The sequence below is a fragment of the Anolis sagrei genome, chromosome 2 (genome assembly GCF_037176765.1).
Source record: "Anolis sagrei isolate rAnoSag1 chromosome 2, rAnoSag1.mat, whole genome shotgun sequence".
Taxonomy (NCBI): Eukaryota; Metazoa; Chordata; class Lepidosauria; order Squamata; family Dactyloidae; genus Anolis; species Anolis sagrei.
In genome coordinates this window covers 150,552,023-150,574,858 of record NC_090022.1, presented here as the reverse complement: position 1 = coordinate 150,574,858, position 22,836 = coordinate 150,552,023, and the positions used below count along the sequence as shown (strand labels likewise).

General features: G+C 39.9%; 1 protein-coding gene across 5 annotated transcripts; it reads right to left on the bottom strand.

The window, feature by feature from the left end:
* Positions 1-520: 520 nt before the first annotated feature.
* Positions 521-22,792, bottom strand: APTX (aprataxin). 5 transcript variants are annotated; one of them, XM_060763786.2, is made up of 9 exons: positions 22,738-22,792; positions 16,860-16,920; positions 10,952-11,085; positions 8,774-8,820; positions 5,694-6,020; positions 4,784-4,843; positions 4,010-4,236; positions 2,297-2,400; positions 521-1,531 (listed from the first exon to the last, which is right to left on the bottom strand). In XM_060763786.2, the coding sequence occupies exons 3-9, from the start codon at positions 11,079-11,081 to the stop codon at positions 1,377-1,379; spliced, it is 1,050 nt and encodes a 349-aa protein (XP_060619769.2). In that variant the 5' UTR covers positions 11,082-11,085; positions 16,860-16,920; positions 22,738-22,792; the 3' UTR covers positions 521-1,376. The 5 variants fall into 5 exon arrangements, with proteins under 5 accessions (XP_060619769.2, XP_060619768.2, XP_067320061.1 ...); XM_060763785.2 differs by lacking the exons at positions 16,860-16,920; positions 22,738-22,792 and adding an exon at positions 14,604-14,678; XM_067463960.1 differs by lacking the exons at positions 16,860-16,920; positions 22,738-22,792 and adding an exon at positions 14,392-14,593 and having other exon boundaries at positions 5,694-5,903.
* Between the last annotated feature and the right edge of the window lie 44 nt (positions 22,793-22,836).

Sequence of the window (22,836 nt, the reverse complement as noted above, 5' to 3'; positions counted from 1 at the left end):
ATCAACTGGAAAATCTCTTTTATGCATCCTGGCTGTGATGTATAAGAAAGTCTCCTCTGTGGTGACTCCCAGCTGTGCAACCCCCATGTTTCCAAAGAGCCATCTGCTTATCTTCTGTTTGTTGTTATTTCACCTACTGCGTTAGACACTTCAGTTCCAGGAAGCATTTATATGTCATATTCTCTGTTCCAGTCTTGCATTCTAATGTTGAGTACATTTCAGGGACACAAAGCTTCGTATGTATAAACAGGACTGATGGCTAACAGTACTTTATGAATGTCTATCCAGAAGGATGTCAAATCATTTGATTCCAGTAGACTTTACTTTTGGGATAAATGTACATAGTATCACATAACCTACATAACAGAGATACTCTGACTGGGATTTAGGAATGTATTCACGCACGAAACGATTTAACAATTCCTATTTGCCTGAGTGAAGCAAGGCCTTTTGTTATCCGACTTAGCCACGGGGCAAGATTGTTGTGAGGATAAAACAGAGAGCACTTTTCTGTGGCATCTTGAACTTCCGTGGAAGAATAACTTTATTTAAATAACTTTATTTTTGTACCCCTCCTCCATCTCCCTGAAGGGACTCGGGGCAGCTTACATATGGCAGAATGTGCCTAAAATAACACATAAAATAAACACACAATACAAGATAAAACCAATAACATATAAAACAAAGTTTAAACTCAAAACAGCACCCAATAACCTATGATGATAACATTTAAATGGCATTCAAGAGGCCCCACTCAGACACCCCATTACCATTTATTCAGCACAAACTCACACCAAGTACGATAGGTGTAGGATATGAACTGGCATCCAAGCTTTAGCCAAGATCTTAAGTCAGAAATCATTATGTGTCTCACATTCATAGTGGCTGCTTTGAAACAGGTACAGAAATAAAGCCACGGATCAAATCTGAATTGCAGAAGGGGATACTAAATATTTCTAATACTAATATTTCAATCTGACAGATTTCAGGCAAAATACAATCTGTTTACTCCTGCAAATACATGCAGCAAATCGAATACCAACTTGCTATTGGGTAACCAAAAATAAACAGAGAATGCCAAATGGACAAATTTAAACCCAGACTGCATTTCAGTTAGCCCTCTAAATATAAAATGGCTTATTTATGCTAACTGCACACCATGTGTTAGAGATGAAGGTTTACAGATGCAAAAGATAAAGCATTGCCTCTTGTACAATAAGTCCTCATCCTGCCTATGTCCACCTGAAAAACAACCACCTGTGGTTTGTCACACTAAGCTGGATGTTATAGCAATACTCACATTTTGGTGTATTTAATAAGACAGTGTAATAAGGTATCCAGATTAATGTTTGAACAAAGGAATAGATTAGGACAGATCATTTTGGCCAATGTTCCTTAAGATGTTCCTTTAACTGAGGGATAGTTGGAAGCTGTTGTTTGCATACATGACACTTTAGAGGTAGTTTCAAGAGTGCGGATGCATTCTTATCTACAATTACTCTTCTTTTCGTCTTCACCATCTTAATTACATCTGAATGGGAATGGGGAGAAGGAAACTTCAGATTAAAGTTCAGCAATAGTCATGCCTTTGAAAGTTATATGACTCAGCTGTCAAAACATTACCTTAACACAGAGTGTTGGTTTAGGACTGAAATTCCCACAATCCATCACCAGTGACTTTGGTGATTGGGTCAGATAGGGATTATAAGCCAAAAATATCTGAAAGTTGATTTGCCAAATGCTAGCACAGAGAAACTGTTCTCCCCCAATGTGCATGGTAAGAAATGAAATCTCTTATTATTAATCTCTTATTACAAACAGTTCCTTTTACCAGTAGCAATATATTTTTTAAAATTGTGCTCTTGAGCAATGTGCCCCAAATATACAGTAGTGCAGAAACATACTCTTACCCAAATTTATACTGAAGGGACAATCTAACTCTGTTCTAGAAAAATTATATAAAACCAGATAAAACTATATATCACAGTAGCAGCATATTTAGTTAGTTAGGTCACAGTGTTCATATACAAAATGAGGGGATTATGCCATCTAAACTGTCCCCTCACTTACTATCCCCCAGTTACTTTCTCCCACCTTGGTATTAGTACCATAAAAGGACTGTCAGAAAAATGCCTCTTTCAACATTAAAAGCAAACCCAAACTTCACATGTGGCTAATGCAAACTTAAGATTAGAATGCTGTCACACAAAAGACAGGGGGGGAGGGGGGACTAAAATCAAAAGAAAAAAAAGGTTATGAGTAACTTTAAAATATATTTAAAAAGAGATGTCCTAACCTTTGGAATCTATGAAGTATTCTGTGGTAAAGGAATTCCAGTGCTTCTTGGTTTTGAAGCATTCAGAATCAAAATCCTGACTGATAACATGAAGATGGAGGTGGCTGAGAAGAGAGAAAAAACACAGAACTATTGTATTGTCTTACTAGAAAGGAGGAGTATGCTATCTGTGGCTCTCTAAATGTTAAGATGCAAATCTCCCCATTCCTCACCATCAGCTATGCTATTCAGGAGTAATGGTGTAGAACTCCAGCTATGTCTAGACAACTACAAATTGACCATCTGGTGATCAAGGGACAAAATACAAAATGTTAAAGGCAGCCAAAATACCCAGGAAGTTGTTGGGTCCTTCACTGTCAAGAGATAAAATCACCCTTAATTTTATGAGCAGCTCCGCAACAACTGGTTCAAATTGTACTGGAGCTTTCATGAACCTCATTCCAAACACAGATTGATCACTGGACAGATCTTGAACAATCTGGAGCAGCTGAGGTGGGACAATAAAAGACCCATCCTTGCCAGGACTGTTCTGCTCTAAGGCAGTTTCTATACACCCCAGGACAGCTGTGGAAAAGCCAACATTAAAACCAAGGGCAAATTCATCACTCCACAGTAATGGAGCCACCAACCAGCTCTTTGTGGCACAACGAGTAGGAGCTGATTGGTGAGCTTTTGGCAGAAGCAGACTGTTAGGGAAAACTACCCTAAAATATAGCAGAGCATCCAAAAATCAAACAGGATACAAAAAGTTGAGCATCAGCTCATTAGCTAGCAGAGCGTGAAGTGCCATGTGATGTGGCTGTAAAGAATTCGGAGCTTAGGAGGCAAACATGCAGAGTTCAATCTTTAAAAAATCACAAAAGGTTTATTTACAATAATAAGAATAACTGCATTTCTTAATAAACAAGAACTGGGTCTGAACTACTCTAACACCCATCTCTTCTAAGGCTTCAAAGGGAGGGAAAAAAACACCAATCACTACATTTTTCTTGAGACACAAGCAGAGAGAGATCTCAAAGCACACAGCACATACTCTCCATAATAAAGTGTGAGAAAGCAGAAGTCAAATTCAAAAAGACTTGCAGTAGAAAAGTATCCATTTTAAACAACCAATCAGAATGAGATGAGTGAGGAAATAAATAGATTCCCGACTGTCATTCAAGAGACATGGTGTAAGGGAAACCCTTAGTCCAGGGGTCCTCAAACTTTTTAAACCGTGGGCCAGTCATAGTCTCTCAAATTGTTGGAGGGCCGGATTATAATTTGAAAAAAGCATGAATGAATTCCTATGCACACTGCACATATCTTATTTGCAGTGCAAAAAAACCCACTTAAAAACAATACAATAATTAAATGAAGAACAATTTTGACAAATATAAACTTATTAGTATTTCAATGGGAAGTGTGGGCCTGCTCTTGACTGATGAGATAGGATTGTTGTTGTTGTGTACTTTCTAGTTGTTTCAGACTTAGGTTGACCTTGAGAGAGGGTAAATAACCTTGGAGGGCAGTATTTGGCCCTTGGGCCTTAGTTTGAGGACCCCTGCCTTAGTTTATACTAAGCTAACTAAACTGTTCCTCATTGAGGACTGTGTTGAATTCCAACACAGACTAGGACCGATCAATCACAAGAATTATCTTTACAGTTCCTACTGGGGCAAATATCTATGTTCCACATGGCACAAACTCAATCTGAACACAATTATACATTACCTCATGCTAGGAATAGCATGGTAGCCCAGTCTAAAGCGCAGCTGATCTTTCTGAGGACACTGCTCGATTATCTTTTCTCCAACAGTGTGCATGTGTTCCAAGAGTTCAAGGTGCTCCTGAGTTACGGCACTTAAGGTAGGGATGGAATGCCATGGTAGCACTAGCCAGTGAAAACGAGCCTTTGGATATTTATCCTTTATAACAACAGCCTTTTCATCCTTGTACACCTAGGAGAGAGACAAAGAAATCCATGTCTACATTGCAGACCAAAGTTAATTTTATTATCATATAGAGCAGTAATCCTCATGCAGGCAGTCCCCGAGTTACAAACATCTGACTTACATCTGATTCAGTTAAGAATGGGAGTAAGACAACAGGAAGTGAGAGCTAATCTACCCCTAGGAAGGGAAGTTCACTCTTGGAAGAATTATCATGGGGAAAAGGTGACACCACTGGACCTTTATCTCCAATCCTTGTTTCCACAACAAGCCCATTTTTCCAAAATCCAATCATCACAGGGATAGAAAGTGAGATGAAATCTTCTGAACCAGGGAATACACAAAGCAAATGTCACTGGGGTATTAACCCCATCCCTATGCTAGCCAAAATATATAAACATATACATATATATGGATGGAGTTACACTTTAAAATGTACATGTTCTGACTTACATACAAATTCAACTTAAGAACAAACCTACAGAACCTATCTTGTCTATAACCTGGGGACTGCATGTATTTAAAGTTTCAGTCAAAGTAAACATGAAACCCTTACCTGCATATTAGGATTTTTCATGGAAGCCTTCAGACCTTGAGCCCAGTATTCTGAATATTCCTGAAGAGCAAACAAGAGAACTAAATCCTATGGGAATATTTCTTCAAAATTTAAAATAAGTTCCAATGAGTTAAGCAAGACATATTTCCTTAAGAACTGGATTTAAAATAGCTAGGCCACACTGCAAGAATAGTCAAAACAATTTTAGGAGACACCTAAAGCTCTCCTTTGGAAAATAGACCTAATTTCATCATATCTGTTACTCTGAAATCATTCCGGGAAATAAACAGTATTAGAAACATGTCCTTCATGGAAAAATATCAGCAATTTGGATGGAGACTTGCCCTAATTAATGATTAGATTCAAAATGCTAACGACCCAAGAAGCACTCTCCAAGCTTTCCCACCTATTCTATGTACCCCCCTTTGAAGCAGTTAGACATCACAATTTTTGCTAACATTTCTCTTTACAGTTTCCCAATCAAGAGGTGTCCAGGGCATGTATACACCTCACACCTAACAGTATTGCGATCCATTAATCCCTGCTGTCTCAGAAAAACGGGGAGGAGACAATTCCACCTCCTCTCCCTCCAGCCCCCTGCACATCCCCCAAAACTTTCTCTAGGGGACTGACACATTCTCCAGAACAGATTTAGAAAGGGAATTAGAGGGTAGGGGAGCAGAAACCAGGCAGGATCAGATACTAAACAGAAGGGAAGGAGGGTTTTCTGTTAAAGGAAATGCCACCAAAAAATAACATCTAGATCCACTGTTTCGTAACAAAATAAATCCACACTAGATTACCTTCTTTACTGCTTATCACCCTAGATCCTTCCCACAACACTTCCATAACTGTGCTACAGGAGTTGTTGCATCCTATACTAAAAATCTATTGCCACTGATAAGCTCACCTTTTTGCTAGAAATGTTTTCATTAGATGAAACAGAACTACTGTCATTGTTTATCTTGGAACATGAGCCACAGCCTTGTTGCTCCATTTTGGCTTGTTTTTCTGAGGATTTGCTTTCCACATTGCTATTTTCAGACTCCTCTTGTGGCCTCTTCACACCTTTCACTTCTGCTGCTTCCCGACCAAGACATGTTCCCATCTCTTCTGAGAACTGGATAGTATATGGGTAGAATTTATTGACAAGATGGAGAACTTGTCCTGGCTTCAGTTTAATTTCCTGGTCTTTGCCAACATCCACTAGATCAATACTGGTTGGATTGACCCCTATCTTGGGAACAAAAGGAAATGCCAGCATGGACATTAGTCACCACACCTACATCAACAGGCTTGAAAGCCAGCATCCCTGGAAGAACATTATAGTATTTTCCACAACCCGTTTCATTTTAGCAGTAGATTATTATATTAAGTGTCTCATAACACTACAATTAAAGCATGGGTGAAAAGTGTGCATTCCTCTTTAAATCCTGTAGCTGCTTCCTGCAGAATTCTGGAGTTTGTATTTTAGAGAGGGAACTTTAAAACTCTCACCCAGAGAAGTCCTGGGCCTCACTAAACCACAATCCCCAGAGCAAGATGAACATCACTGCCAATCGACAACAACAATGCGAAAACAATACTATTTATTTATTGTATAACTCACCTTTCTCCTGAAAGGGAAACTAAAACACCTTACAATTAAGGTAAACACAAAATACAACTAATGCATAAGACAGGAATAAGGTAAAGGTAAAAGTAGTCCCCTGACATTAAGTCCAGTCATGTTTGACTCTGGGGTGTGGTGCTCATCTCCATTTCTAAGCAGAAGAGCCAGCGTTGTCCATAGACACCTCCAAGGTCATGTGGCCGGCATGACTGCATGGAGCGTCGTTACCTTCCCGCCGGAGCAGTACCTATTGATCTACTCACATTTGCATGTTTTCGAACTGCTAGGTTGGCAGAAGCTAGGGCTGACAGCGGAAGCTCACGCCGCTCCCCGGAATCGAACCTGCGACCTTTCGATCAACAAGCTCAGCAGCTCAGTGCTTTGACCCACTGCGCCACCGGGGGCCCCGGTAAGACAGGAATACTGGTGTAATTTCTAAAATAAGCGAACTCTACAAATCTTTAGAGAAGGACAGTTTACTACTTTTCTTCCCAACCTTTAACCTCTTGCGGTGTCCTGTAAGGTTTCTCTAGAAGATAGAGGGACCCCTTCTGAACAATATGGGGCTTTAAAGATACAGAAAAATCACCCAAATTTTAACCAGCCCCTGCCTGATTTGGGGCAGCATTCCTCATATCTCATCTCACTCTCTGAAGAGGCTTTTGGTCATGGGGGCAACTGCAATGAAAGATGGGTATTTTGCTTCTGCTGTGTGCCTTCAAGTCCTTTTCCACTTATGTTCACCCTAAGGCAAACCTATCAAAAGCGGATAGGTGGTCCTAGAAAGATGTTATAAGGGGAGTTCCCACTCCCTTCCTCTGAGGTGAAAGATGAGACATTGGTTTGATTTGAACCCTGGAATTCCAGGGCACTGGTCCAACATTCAATCATGTTGGATCCAAGGAAGAGTATAGGCAACTTAAAAAATATTCATGACAATAAACAGTAACAATAAATCAATACAACCAGAGAAGATAAAACCAAAAAAAGAAAAATCACAGTCAACCAAACAGCAGAAGCATTGGTTATATACTTAGCTCTATGACTGCACAGTACCCTTTTAACAGAATAATCATCGCAAAGAGATGAAATCCAAAATATTGACTGATGGCTCCCTCCCTTCTAACATTCCGCCAAATGGTTAAGACCTGGCTCTTCGAGCAAGTTTTTTCTACTGGAGCATAATTAGATGTAAATAAATATATGGAATGACTGACGATGCAACTGGACAATGATTTTAGTAAGGAGATGCCGAGGATCTAAGCTACATCATCCATGATTCCATCACACTGAGCCAGGGGAGTTAAAGTTGTACCAAACTGTATTAATTCTACTGTGTAGGTCAAGCATAGGCAAACTTCAGCCCTCCAGGTGTTTTGGACTTCAACTCCCAGAAATCCCAGCCAGCTTACCAGTTGGTAGGAATTGTGGAAGTTGAAGTCCAAAACACCTAGAGGGCTGAAGTCTGTCTATGCCTGGTGTAGATGCACACCAAAACAAACAAAAGCCACATTATGTAATGACCCCTCCCCAGTCCTCTCGTTTTCTGTAACTGAAACAGAAGCCAAGCTTTCATTCTCCAAGGCCTTCCTTTGAGTTAAGTGGCATATGTTTGGTCTTGCTACCCTGGTTGCCTAGGCAGTGACCTAACACAGCACTAGCAATGGCAGAGAAATCGAATGTATCTTAATAAAAAAGCTGAGCCCAAAACAGACAAGAGGAGAATTTCCTAAATATATATTAGCTTAGTAGTGGAAGATAAGACTCTGGGCAAGAAGGCTAGGGAGGTTTTTCCTCCTTTTTATATCCATTAAAATAAGTTAAAATATAGCAATCAGCAAAGGCAGTGACATCTTCTGATCACAATGATATCCTAGGGTTATGGGTGCATAATTATATATCATATAGTCCAACGTGCATGAGATTGGTTCAAATGCATTGGTTTTTCCTGAAGAATACCGGAGAATGTAATTTTATGAAGATGCAGTTCATTTTTATTTTTAAAAATAGACACAATATCAAACCATTATAATAATAGACAGTACATAGGATTATTCAGGCAGAAGGTGACTTTGACAGTTGTTAGGAACTTACTAAATGTGCAGTTTATGTTAGATCCCTGCCACGGAAAAGGCTATCCATTTGCAAAAGGTGATCTATAATCATGAAAATTTTTAACAGATGTTTTTAACAGATACTAAATTGGAGGCTTAGACAATGCATTCTGAAGACATGAAATACATACAATCTTGCTCATGGCAGAGTTCCAAAGGCCAGGCTAATACAGGACACAAGTATTTTATTCTTCAATGCAAGCTTCAGGAATTGCCCAGGGAGCACTGAACAGAGGTTGCTAAAAAGAGACAAAATTGACATACCTGTTTAACTGTGACATAACCTTTGTTGCAGTCTGCTTTTAGCTGTACTAAAAAGAAAAAAACAAGAGGAAACATCATCAGAATGATAAAGCAGAACAAAAGGCCTGCTAGCCAACATGCAAGTGAAAGAGAAAAAGAAGCGATGCTTGAATACAATTTAATTAGATACAGGAAATGGCTTTTCCAAATCATGTTAGTGTACACTACACACACATGCACTAAATTTCTTCAGGTTTCAGCTGCTAGCTGCAAATAGGTACATATGGATGCAAATTACCATTAAATTGCTTTTTTTCTCATTCTACTATTCAGACTGCAAAAGGTTTTTTTTAATTATCCTAGGAATCTCATTTTCTAACAATGATAATGAGAATCATTATGGGATTAAATGTTATTTGAAAAGTATTTTTACTTTACAGGCGGTAACCAAGTTACAAACAAGATATAATCTGTAGGTTTGTTCTTAAATTGTATTTGTTTGTAAGTCCGAACAGGTACATTTTAAAGTGTATCTCCATTCAAAAATAGTTATCTTTTGGTTTTGGATAGCATAGGGAAGGGGTCAATACCCCAGTGATGTTTGCTTTTTGTCCGTGTGATCATTTAGATATTGGAAAAATGGGCCTGTTGTGCAAACAAGGATTGGTGAGAAAGCTACAGCAGAGACACCTTTCCCCCATAACTCTTCCAGGAGTGAATTTTCCTTCTAAGAGATAGATTTATTTCACTTCCTGTTGTCTCACTCCCATTCTTATCTATGAGTAAGTCGGATGTTTGTAACTCAGGGACTGCCTGTATTTTTAAAACTATTATGATCAGTTTGGTACTATATCTTGATTAAGACAGAATCGAATAAAGCTGATAAAAGACAAAGTCAGATCCCTCCACATAAACATAGCACCACAAACAAATAAGAGACTTCAGCAATGTATAACGAGACAAGGAATCTATTTAACAGAGGAGCAGAACCTGGGGAATCCAATCACAACAATCAGGAACCGTGAATCAAACAGTATCTAGTTTCTGTTTGAAACTAGATAAAGTGTGAGCTACACTGTCACAAAATATCCTTGCTTGCCTCTGTGAGGTGCTGGAAGTAATGACAACAATCATGGTTGGTTTTTTTTTCTTGTTACAGCCAAGAGATAGAAAATGGTTTCTTGACAAAAACCAAGTGAGCTTAGGAGTTAGGTTCAAACCAGATTCTTAATCAAACTTCAGTCTCTTACCCAGCACACTATGCCATCTATCCTAGTACCCTATTTGGCATCAAAGCACTTATGCCTCCATGCCAACAAAGGCAGAAATCAATTCACAGTGCAATCCTAAGTATATTTACTTAGAACAGCGTTTTTCAAACTAGGGGTCGGAACGGACCCCTGTGGGGTCGTGAGGGGGTGTCAGAGGGTTCGCCAAATACCATCAGAAATCACAGTATTTTCTGTTGGTCATGGGGGTTCTGTGTGGGAAGTTTGGTTCAATTATATCATTGGTGGGGCTCAGAATGCTCTTTGGATGAAGGTGAACTATAAATCCCAGCAATTACAACTTCCAAATGTCAAGGTCTAATTTCCCCACATTCCACCAGTGTTCACATTTGGGCATACTGAGTATTTCTGCCAATTTTGGTCCAGATCAATCACTGTTTGAGTCCCCAGTGCTCTCTGGATGTAGGTGAACTACAACTCCCAAACTCAAGGTCAATGCCCACCAAACCCTTTCAGTATTTTCTGTTGGTTATGGAAATTCTGTGTACCAAGTTTGATTCAATTATATTGTTGGTGGAGTTCACGCTGCTCTTTGATTGTAGGTGAACTATAAATTCCAGCAACTACAACTCCCAAATGAAAAATCAATCCCCCCAACCCCACCAGTATTCATATTTGGGCGTATTGGGTATTTTTGCCATATTTGGTCCACCAAGTGAAAATATATCCTACATATCAGATACAGTATTTACATTAAGATTAATAACAGTAGCAAAATTACAGTTGTGAAGTAGCAACAAAAATAATTTTATGGTTTGGGGGGGGGGGTTCACCATAACATGAGGAACTGGATTAAGGGGTCGAGGCATTAGGAAGGTTGAGAACCACTGACTTAGAAGGAAGAAGTATTAGATTCAACAGGATTTACTTCTAGGAATGCTTAAGGTTTTAACCTGTATCTCTACTTTACCTTGTCTTCGTGAACATTTCTTGTCTGTTATCTCTGTTTCAGGGCCGCGCCCTATTACCACCATTTCTAAGTGCGGCAATTTAATTCGTTGACAGCTTCTATCCTTGCTCACTAGCCAACACACGCGCATTGTTCTCAAGGGAAAAAAAGAAATACCCCATTTTATTAGGTTTTAACTAGAGAGAATGATTGATAGGTTATACAGAACATCCATATTCTATTCCAGAGTAGACATAGGATAGGGATTTAACTTAATCTTAAGAATCTGTCTAGGTATAAATGGGAAGAAATACAAAGGTGAAAAATATTTTCCAGACAAAATCTCCTATTGAAAATGTTGATCTAACTCAGGGATGTCAAATTCATTTTCATCAAGGACCCCCATTCAGCTTCATGGTTACCTTCAAAGGGCCATTTGTAATTGTAAGACAATATATATGTAACTATGTTGCACTGACATTGAAACTTCGTGGAGACACATAAAATGACCCGCGGGACTTGCATTTGACACGTGTGATCTAAATTTATGTCACACTTGAACTGTGAGAACTAATTACAAATAAACAACTAGGATGTGTACACAAAAATGCACTGTTCCCTGTCTCAAGACAACAGGAAACAGGTGGTGAGTGACAAATATTTGTTTACATGTGCCTGCTCTTCCACACAGCCTGCAGAAAACAGAGAGGCAAGGAGTGATCACAGACAGCAAGAATCCCACAAAGCCTTTTGTTTTTATCCTTAGTCTTGTCTGAATGTCCCAAAGCCGTGGCAACCTCATTTTTTTTTCCTGGTTTAAAAAAATATTAAAAAGCCAATAGTTATTCTGGTTAGTTTACAATATCTATAGTGCTCACAACCTTCCAAAATCTAATTACCACAAAAACATAAATAACAATTGAATCTGATATAGAGGGATCTCATTCACCTAAGATTTACTATCATTTAATATGTACATTTTAAGTACAACCGTTAACATAAAATCAGCAAACCACAAATTAATAGCGGTTTTCAGCAAGATAACTTGTTCAACCTGGAGCAGAGTTCTTTTCTCACCTCCCTCCAAGGAGAAATTCTGTCAACTTTTATCAACTACTCATATGTATATCTCAAACTTTTCATTACTGAAAAACTTGAGTATGTATATTCAAAGTGTAGAATGTTTCTGGATTCTAAAATGGAGCTTTTGTCATAAATATAGCTTCAATGACAGGAACTAAGCAGCTGAATTACGGTAGAGACATCCACAGCAGTTTGGTTCCAGGGCCTCCTGTGGATACCAACATCCATGTTCAAGTCACATTTTATGCAATTAAGGAGTAAAACAGTATTCCTTATATAAAACGGCATAGCCAAGATTTGCTTTTTGGAATGTTTTATTTGGAGAGGGAATCTTTTCAAGGAGTGGATGGTGGATACTGTGGATATGGAAACTTGACTGTATGTTCTCAACTCTAATTGTATTAATTGAAAGGAGGGGGTAAGCCCTAATGCATTCAATGGGACCCGTTTCTAAAAACACAGGTTTTTTAGGAAACATTACAAAGCTCTTTATGCAAACAGTAATTTTTGAACTGAAAATATGGAAATATTTTTGGTTTCCAATGTGAATACTTCAGTAAGCTAGGATCTTTTTTTAGTTTAATATCTGAGCACAAGAAGAGCTTATCCCTTTCCTTACTAGTAGGCCTGGGGCCTCTTCCACACAGCCCCATAGCCCAGAATATCAAGGCAGAAAATCCCGCAATATCTGCTTTGGACTGGGTTATCTGAGTCCACACTCAGATAATGTGGGATTTTCTGCCTTGATATTCTAGGATATTGGGCTGTGTGGAAGGGCCCACAGATAACCCATTTCCTAGCAGATATTGTGGGATTTTCTGCCTTGATATTCTGGGATACAGGCTGTGTGGAAGGGCCCTGGCTCTCAGGAGACAAGGGAAAGTCTACAGTTGGCTCTAAGGGCCCTTCCACAGACATATAACCCAGAATATCAAGTCAGAAGATTCCACAATATATGCTTTGAGCTGCCATGTATTCCAGTTCAAAGCAGATAATGTGGGATTTTATTAAGCTGTGTGGAAGGGGCCTACGTTCTTGCTTTGTAATCCACACATTTGTTATTCAATGCACATCTGTAAAAGCAACCTGAATAATAAATAAAAGTGTGTTTCTGAGAATGGACTTCTGAAGAAGGTAGCACAAACCAGCAATTGGTTAATTGAGGCTGTACAACTATTCAAAAATGTGGGGCATGAATGATGGTTGAGGCCACACAGCTGAATAAAATCCCACATTATCTGCTTTAAACTGGGATATATATTATATTATATTGCATGTAATATTACTAATAATACTACAATATAATGGTATAGCACAATATAGTAATATATAATAGTGATATTGTACTATGCTAATAATACAATATATTGTATGTATATATATCTTGTAAGCTGCTCTGAGTCCTTTCATGGCGAGAAGGGTGGCATATAAATGTAAATAAATAAAATATGGCAGTGTGGACTCAGATAACCCAGTTCAAAGCAGATATTGCGTGATTTTCTGCCTTGATATTCTGGGTTATATGGCTGTGTGGAAGGGCCCTGAGAGAGGCACACTTGTCAATAGGTTTTTGCCAAAGTCAGAAGAGCTCCTTCCAGCCACAATAGTTAACAGGGGAAAGTAAGAGCCAGGGACATCCAAGGATGCAGAATTTATTTATTTACGACATTTATATGCTGCCCTTCTCACCCCGAAGGGGACTCAGAGCGGCTTACAAGGTATATATACATACAATATATTATTAGCATAGTACAATATCAGTTTTAAATATAGCTATATTGTACTATATCAATTATACTGTAATATTATTAGTAATATTACATGTAATATAAATATATAATTATAATATCATATTATTATTAGTAGTATTATCTTGTATTATATTATAAATATAATATGTATATACAATATATTATATATTATTTTATATTATTAGAATAGGGTTTGATGTTTTAGGGTGTATATTCCAGTTCAAAGCAGATGTGAGATTTTATTCAGCTGTGTGGAAGGAGCAGAGTCCATGCTGCTATATAACCCAGGTCAATACGGATTTTATACAGCTGTATGGAAGAAGCCTCTGGTTTGGTTGTGGCTCCAGTTTCTGAATGCAGATTATCTGCTTTGAAGTGGATTATATGAGTGTACATTGCTATATAATCCAGTTCAAAGCAGATAATATAGTTTCAGAAACTGGATGACGTGGCAGTGTAGATGGGGCCTGAGAGAGAAGCATACCGTATGTTGCCTGGACAGGAACCAATGAGGAATCTGGGTAACTGCGTTTAGAAACCTGCCATTCTTTGCACGAACACTGAGGCACCTTGGATCCTCCAGGTGCTTAGGACTTCATCTCCCAGAATTCCTGAGAATGGACTAACCTGGCTGGGGCTTCTGGGAGTTCCCAAAAAGATTTGTTTACAAAGAGTAACAGGGGTGTATTCTCAAAGCCAGTGCCTCCTGAGCCTATCAGTGATGTCCTGGCAATTCTGGCGTCCTTCGCTCTCTGCCCCTCCTCCCCGAAACCCAAAGAGCTCTTCCTCATCACGCTCACTCCTTCCTTCCTTTCTCCCTTCCCGCCGCTTCCGCTCACCTCCACGCGGCCATCACCACTGCCGCAGCCCCGCCCCCCCGCACGCGCTTCAACTACGTTAACCAATCGTCGCTCTCTTGGCCCGAGCCTCAACCAATCAGCGCCGTCCTGTGGTACCCGGCTTAGACGTCTCCACCCCAACTTCCGCGCCGGAAGGAAGCTAGTCAGGTTTGGGAGGAAAAAGGACACGAAGGCCGCTTCCACACAGCTCAATAAAATCCCACGTTATCTGCTTTGAACTGGAATATATGGCAGTGTGGGCTCAGATAACCCATTTCAGAGCAGATAGTGTGGGCAGAAAGATTGGATATTCTGGGTTATATGGTTGTGTAGAAGGGCCCTCAGAGCCCTTCCACACAGCCATATAACATAAAATATCAAGGCGGATAATCCACAATATCTGCTTTGAACAGGATTATCTGAGTCTGCCTTCCATATAATCCATTTCAATGTGGATTTTATACAGCTGTGTGGAGGGGCCTCAGGGCCCTTCCACACCGCCCTTTATTCCAGAGTATCAAGGCAGAAAACCACAATATCTGATTTGAACTGGATTGTCTTAGATATGCAGATGATATCACTTTGATGGCCGAAACGAGGAGCCTCCTAACCAAGGTGAAAGAAGAAAATGCACTAGGGCCTTGTAAAAACCTTCCCTGGCTGCCAGCACACTTTCCGCCCTTCAAAGAAAGCAGCCCCAGCAGCTGGGAGCAGTCCAAGCAGCCGTCCCTTCATTAATTCTGACGCACATTGCGCAACTAGCATATGGGTCCCAGCTATCATACTTTTGCCATGCAAATCATGCAACCCTCCTGCCTCTTCACAGTAGCCAGCTAATACAGTCAAAAATAATACTGGAAGCTGCAGTCCAGTGTTACCAAGAAGGTTGCATAAATCTCATTAAAAGTAAACATATTATTGTCATTCATTTCTACAGCAGAATCAGTGTACATTGCACTTCACGAAGTAAGACAATAAAGAAGACAATCTGCCAAAGACATACAACAACATGCACACACTTACAGATACGGGAAGGAAGAAGTTATGCAAATACAATACAATTATAAAATTAATTATTCAGATTTTTAAAAAAAATACAATACAAAGTAAACTCACAAATGCATGTGACATAAATACTGTATACGAGATTGTGAAACAGCACTTTGGAAAACAAGTTTTAATTGAAAGTTAAGCACAGGGAGTGAAGGAGCAATCCATAAAGATTCAGGGAAACAATTCCAGAAATTTGGAGCAATAAATTAAAAAAAATAGAAAGCTTAGTGAAGGAAGAAGAAATCCCTGTCTGAGTGAGAAGCCATGAGTTCCTAGCATTTAGATCCTGAGCAGACTGGTAAATACAAGGGCTGAGAGATAGTGGGGAACTGGGTCATGTAGGCTTTAAGAGTTCGGCTAAGAAGCTTGTATTTGAATCCTAAATGAACTGGGCAATCAATTAAGAAATATAAAAAGTTATGTAACATGATCAAAACAATAGGCCAAAAATAATTTTAGCATTTGAATATAGATCAGAAAACAGTGGGTTAAGATGAGCTGAAAGATCAGGTGAAAGATGATTACATTAGAATCAAGTAACAGAGTTGGAAGAAACCACATGGGCCATCTAGTCCAACACCTTGCCATGCAGGAAAAGCACAAAGTATCCCTGACAGATGGCCATCCAGACTCTGTTTAAAAGCCTACAAAGACAGAGTCACCATTACACTTCGAGTCAGAGAGTTCCACTGCTGAGCAGCTCTTACAGTCAGGAAGTTCTTCCTAATGTTCCTTTTCTGTAATTTGAACCCATTGCTCCGAGTCCTAGTTTCCAGAGAGGCAGAAAACAAGCCTGCTCCTTCTTTCAGATATTTAAACATGGCAATCATGTCTCCTCTCAATCTTCTCTTCTGCAGGCTAAACATACCCAGCTCTTTAAAACACTTCTCATAGAGATTCATGGTCTCCAGGCCTTTAATAATTTTAGTTCCCATCCTCTGGACACCTTCCAACTTGTCAGTATCTCTTTTTAATTGTGGTGCATAAGCTCTGTCTCTCAAGCACAAAGCCAAAGTTCCACCCCCCTCAAACACAGGGTCTCAAGCACAGGGTCTCAAGCAGAGGTATTGGGTCGCTAGACACCAGAACAGCCACAAAGCCTTAAACAACACACTCACCACCTTATAAACAAGTACCCAGCCTTTAAACAAGAGACAAACAAAACACTCAGCTTTCTAATGCACTCTAAAGGACAAGGCTTACCTTGAGCTAAATGGCTTCCTGCTTCCTCTTCAGTTGCTGGAGCGAAATATTGAAAAACTGCCTGAAAAATAACCAAAACATACAAATATTCCTTTATAGAGGAATAAAGCAGAAAAGGTCTGATTGGCAATATCATAACAGAAAAAAGCCACATGACTTTCCTACAGCCTCAATCTGAGGAACAAAGGACAAAGAAAAAGCAAAAAATAAAACCAAGGCCAAATGCTTCTTTTCCAAAATATACAGGGATATTATTAACAGTGATTTAATCTGTATGTCTCAAATAAGGCTTTGAGAGAAAAACAAGTTTTTTGTCTTTGCCATATTAAGTTTTAGGTGGCAGTGAAACATCCATGCTGAGATGGATGAAAGAAAGGCTGATGTTCAATCTCAGAAGTAAGTTCTACAACTGAAAAAATTAGCATTACTAAAACTCATAAGAACAAATAAGATTACTCAAAGATAATACATGAAGAAAATAACAAGGGACAACTACAGAACCTTGTGGAAACCCAATTGAGAATGCATCTACATTGTAGATTTAATGCAGTTTGACCCCACTTTAATTGCCATGGGTCACTGCTATGTAATCAAGGGGGTTATATAGTTATAAGGTCTTTGGCCTTCTTTGCAAAGGGTATTGTCCATCCACAAACTACAAATCCCAGGATCCCACAACAGTGAGCCATGTCAGCAAAATTGGGGTCAAGTTGAATTAATACTAGAGTGTAGATGCATCCTCAAAGGGGAAAAGATCATAATCTTTCTTTGCTCCAGAGCTCAAAGTGCAGACATAGAAGGAGGGCAGGCATAAAATCATGGACAAACTTGTCTATTTTAATATATGTTAACTTTATTCAATTTAAAACACCAATACAGGCAGTCCCCGAGTTACAAACATTCAACTAACAAATGACTCATAGGTGCAAACGGGGGGTGAGACAACAGGAAATGAGAAATCTACCCCTAGAAAGGGAAATTCACTCCTGAAAGGGTTATCATTGGGGGGGGGGGGATTGTCTCAACTGAAGCTTTATGACCAATCCTTGTTTCCATAACAAGCCAAATGTTTCAAAATTCAGTTATCACAGGGACAGAAAGTGAGATGAAATCCTCTGAACAGGGGCACAAGGGTATTAACCCTTCCCTATGCTATCCAAGGCTAACACACACACACACACACACACAGCCGGAGTTACACTAAAATGTACTGTATCTGTTCCTACATAGAAATTCAACTTAATAACAAAACTACAGAACCTATCTAGTTCACAATTTGGGGACCATCTGTAACAACTTAATTATTACAGACGTCTCTCTTTTGGCATAAATCAAAATGGAGATAATTTTCATCTTACTAAGAATTATTTCAACATATTATTTCCTTTCTGAATTAAACTGAACAGTGGAGCCCAGCTCCTGAAATACTGAAAATAATAATTAATCTAGGCTAGTCTAATCTTGTACCTGCTTAAGAGTTCTGCACTTGCAATATTCAATGAGGATCAATTCAAACGGATCTAGATTTTAATGAGCTTGTTATGAAAACTAGACTGGCCACAGGTCAACTGGAATTAATAGTGTTTTGTCTGTTTCGGTGCAGAATCTCACTCAACAAAAGAATTGAGGCTGGATAGGAGTTGTAGATACTGGGATGTATAGTTCACCTGCAATCTAAGAGCACTCTGAACTCCACTAACAATGGACCTGGAACTAACTGCCATACAATTAAATTCAAAGCAGATAATCTGGATTTGGAAACTGGATTAAATGGCAGTGTAGAAGGACCTCAGATCCAATTAGGCCTGAGTCACACTGTTAATACAATAACATCTTCTATCTTCTATCTATACACATAATAAAAGTGAAAATATGTATATGTGTTCGGCTGGGGTGTCCACTTACACAGACAAGTCCTGACTCCACAAACAGCTATAGCTCCCACTACTCAGGAGACACCAAAAGCCGTCCCTTCAATTACATTGCAGTTTATAGTGAGTGCCGTGAATATATACAAGAGCCATGCCAATGTCCTCCACAAACACCATACTGCCTACCGCCCAAGTGAAGGCTTTCATATGGGGACAATTTCATTCTAGAGTTTACGTGTTTCTTCCTCCAGAGACATCCCAGTGTTTCTTACTCTCTCCATTGGTATGGAATTTGCATGACCCTGCCCACTGCATCTCCCTTAACTATTTCCTATTATTTTCTATGGCACACATCAAACAGAGGAATTGATCAGCAACTGAACATACTAGAGAGGTCTGGGGAGAATTCACCATGAGTTATTAGTTGTAGGTACTGGGATGTATAGTTCACCTGCAATCTAAGAGCACTCTGAACTCCACTACAGACGGACCTGGAACTAACTTGACACACAGAACCCTCACAACAAACAAAAAATACTGGAGGTCTTTGGAGGGATTTATAGGAGTTGGATCTGGACCAGACTTGGCATGCGTACCCTATATTCCCAGATTTGAATACTGGTGGGTTTTGAGGGGAATTGGCCTAGCCATTTTGGAGTTGGTAGGTACCGGGATTTATAGTTCACCTGCAATCAGTTAGCACTCTGAACTCCACCAAAGATGGAATTGGACAAAACTTGACACACAGCCCCCATTTCCAGCAAAAAAATAAATAAAAATACTGGAGGTCTTTGGGAAAAATTAACATTGATTTGAGGGAGTTGTAGTTCACCTATATTCAGAGAGCACAGTGAACCCAAACACTGATCGATCTGGACCAAACTTGGCACATACCCAATATGCCGAAATTTGATTATTGGAGAGGTGGGGAGAGCGCGGGGGGGGGGGGGGGGGAAACTGACCTTCCTTTCTAGGAGATGTCATTCACCCACAACCAGAGAAATAGTGACCTCCACCGATAATGGACCTGAACTTGACACACAGAACCCCCATGACTAACTCAACCTACTGGAGGGGTTTGAGGGTACAGACTCACCATAGTGGGAGGTGTAGTTTATGCTGCAGCCAGAGAGCACACTGAACCCCACCGATGATGCATCTAGAGTAAACTTGCCCAACATAACAAACGTTAAGTACTGATGGAGATTTTCGGGGTTAACCTGGCATGCTGTGAGTTGTAGTTCACCCACAACCTTATGCACTTTGTATAACTTAAAAATTGACTTTTTCAAATAACCCAGGCAATGCCAGGTACCCAAGCTAGTTTATGGGAATATAATATTAGTATATTACTGCCTTAGGAATATATTATGTATTGAATACAATTATTAAATAAAATTATTGAATATGCTGAATGGTTTTTAATTGTGAATTTTAATACTGTTTATATTTAATTCCGTTTTAATATTTGAATATTTGTATATTTGAAATTGTGTACTGTACTAATGCTTTTATATCAAGCCACTTTGAGTCCCCTTTGGGAGAGATAAAGCTGGGTAGAAACAAATATAATATTAATAATACTATACTATGATAATGGATGAGTTGGAATATAAATGCACTGAGTAGTGTGTATGGAAGAAAATGCCAAATTAGAAAATACTCTTAGGTATTGTGGCCACATTATGAGGAGACAGGAAAGCTTAGAGAAGACAATGATGCTGGGGAAAATGGAAGGAAAAAAGAAGAGGGGCCGACCAAGGGCAAGATGGATGGATGGCATCCTTGAAGTGACTGGCTTGACTCTGAAGGAACTGGGGGTGGTGACGGCTGACAGGGAGCTCTGGCGTGGGATGGTCCATGAGGTCATGAAGAGTTGGAAATGACTGAACGAATGAACAACATTGTAGGAAATATTGCTGGTTGGCCTAATAAAGGCAAGAGCCTCCAAAATGAATTTTGGCGTTTAACGGCAGACATTTGAGGCTCATTCTACATAGTTGTATAAAATACACATATAGCTGGAATGTGTCCAGAGGAGGGTGACTAAATGATCAAGGGTCTGGAGAACAAGCAGGCTTAAAGGAGCAGCTTAAAGAGCTGGGCATGTTTAGTCTGAAGAAGAGAAGGCTGAGAGGAGACATGATAGCCATGTATAAATACGTGAGCGGAGGTCATAGGAAGGAGGGAGCAAGCTTGTTTTCTGCTACCATGGAGACTAGGTCGCGGAACAATGGCTTCAAACTACAAGAAAGGAGATTCCATCTGAAATTTAGGAAGAACTTCTTGACTGTGAGAGCCGTTCAGCAGTGGAACTCTCTGTGTGGTGGAGGCTCCTTCTTTGGAGGCTTTTTAAACAGAGGCTGGATGGCCATCTGTCGTGGGTGCTTTGAATGCAGTTTTCCTGCTTCTTGGCAGGGGGTTGGACTGGATGGCCCATGAGGTCTCTTCCAACTCTATGATTGTGTATGACAGTGTGTCAGATATTTTAGTTCAAAGCAGATATTGTAGATCATCTGAGTTGATATTCTGGATTGTATGGACCTTAGGCTCCTTGCATACAGCTATATAAAATCCCACATTGTCTGCTTTGATCTGGGTGGGTTATATGGCAGTGTGGACTCAGATAACCCAGTTCAAAGGAGTTATTGTGGGATTTTGATATTCTGGGGGCCCTTCCACACAGCCATATAACCCAGAATATCAAGGTAGAAAATCCCACAATATCTGCTTTAGTGGGTTATCTGGAGTCCACACTGCCACATATCCCAGTGCAAAGCAGATAATGTGGGATTTTATTCTGCTGGGGAAGAGGCCTGAGTCCACACTGCCCTATAACCTAGTTCAATGTGGATTTTATATAGTTGTGTGGCAGGGGCCATAATACTGGTATTGTACTATGCTAATAATATAATATATATATTGTGTATATATATCTATATATATTGCAACAAGATTATGGCAACAAGAATGATTGACAACTGGAAAATAGAGGGAGGAAATGTGGAGGCCGTGACAGATTACTGCAGACGCAGACTGTGGCCAGGAAATCAGAAGACACTTACTTCTTGGGAGGAGAGCAATGTCCAATCTTGATAAAATAGTAAAGAGTAGAGACATCACACTGGCAACAAAGATCCGCCTAGTCAAAGCCATGGTATTCCCTGTAGTCACCTACGGATGTGAGAGCTGGACCTTCGGGAAGGCTGAGCGAAGGATGATCGATGCTTTTGAACTGTGGTGTTGGAGGAAAGTTCTGAGAGTGCCTTGGACTGTGAGAAGATCCAACCAGTCCATCCTCCAGGAAATAAAGCCCGACTGCTCATTGGAGAGAAGGATACTAGAGACAAAGTTGAAGTATTTTGGCTACATCATGAGGAGACAGCAAAGCCTAGAGAAGACAATTATGCTGGGGAAAGTGGAAGGCAAAAGGAAGAGGGGCCGACCAAGGGCAAGATGGATGGATGGCATCCTTGAAGTGACTGGACTGACCTTGAAGGAGCTGGGGGTGGTGACGGCCGACAGGGACCTCTGGCGTGGGCTGGTCCATGAGGTCACGAAGAGTCGGAGACGACTGAACGAATGAACAACAACAACAACAATATATAGCAAGCTGCTCTTAGTCCCCTTCGGGGCGAGAAGGGCGGCATATACATATCTATATAAATAAAAATGTAATGTTCGTTTGTGGGATTAACATAACTCAAAAATCACTGGATGAATTGACACCAAATTTGGACACAATATACTTATCAGGCCAACAAGTGACCAATACTCATAAAAAACACTGAAAAACACAGAAGAGACATAAAACAGGGAAAAAAATTAAAAAATTATAATGCAGGTGCAAAATCACATATACACATATATACAGAGTGGGCCACAGCAACGCGTGGCAGGGAACGGCTGGTCGTAAATAAATAAATATGTTGTATGGCTGTATGGAAGAGCCCTTAGATTCGCCTGAAAGGTGAGTAAAACTACCCTTGTTAATAAGACCACGCCACCTGCAATGAAGCCAGACTTCTTTGTGAGGCGCGTTGCATTCTGGACGTCGAAGTCTTTCTGACAGGGCCAAAGAAAGGTATTCACGGGGGAGAGGAGGC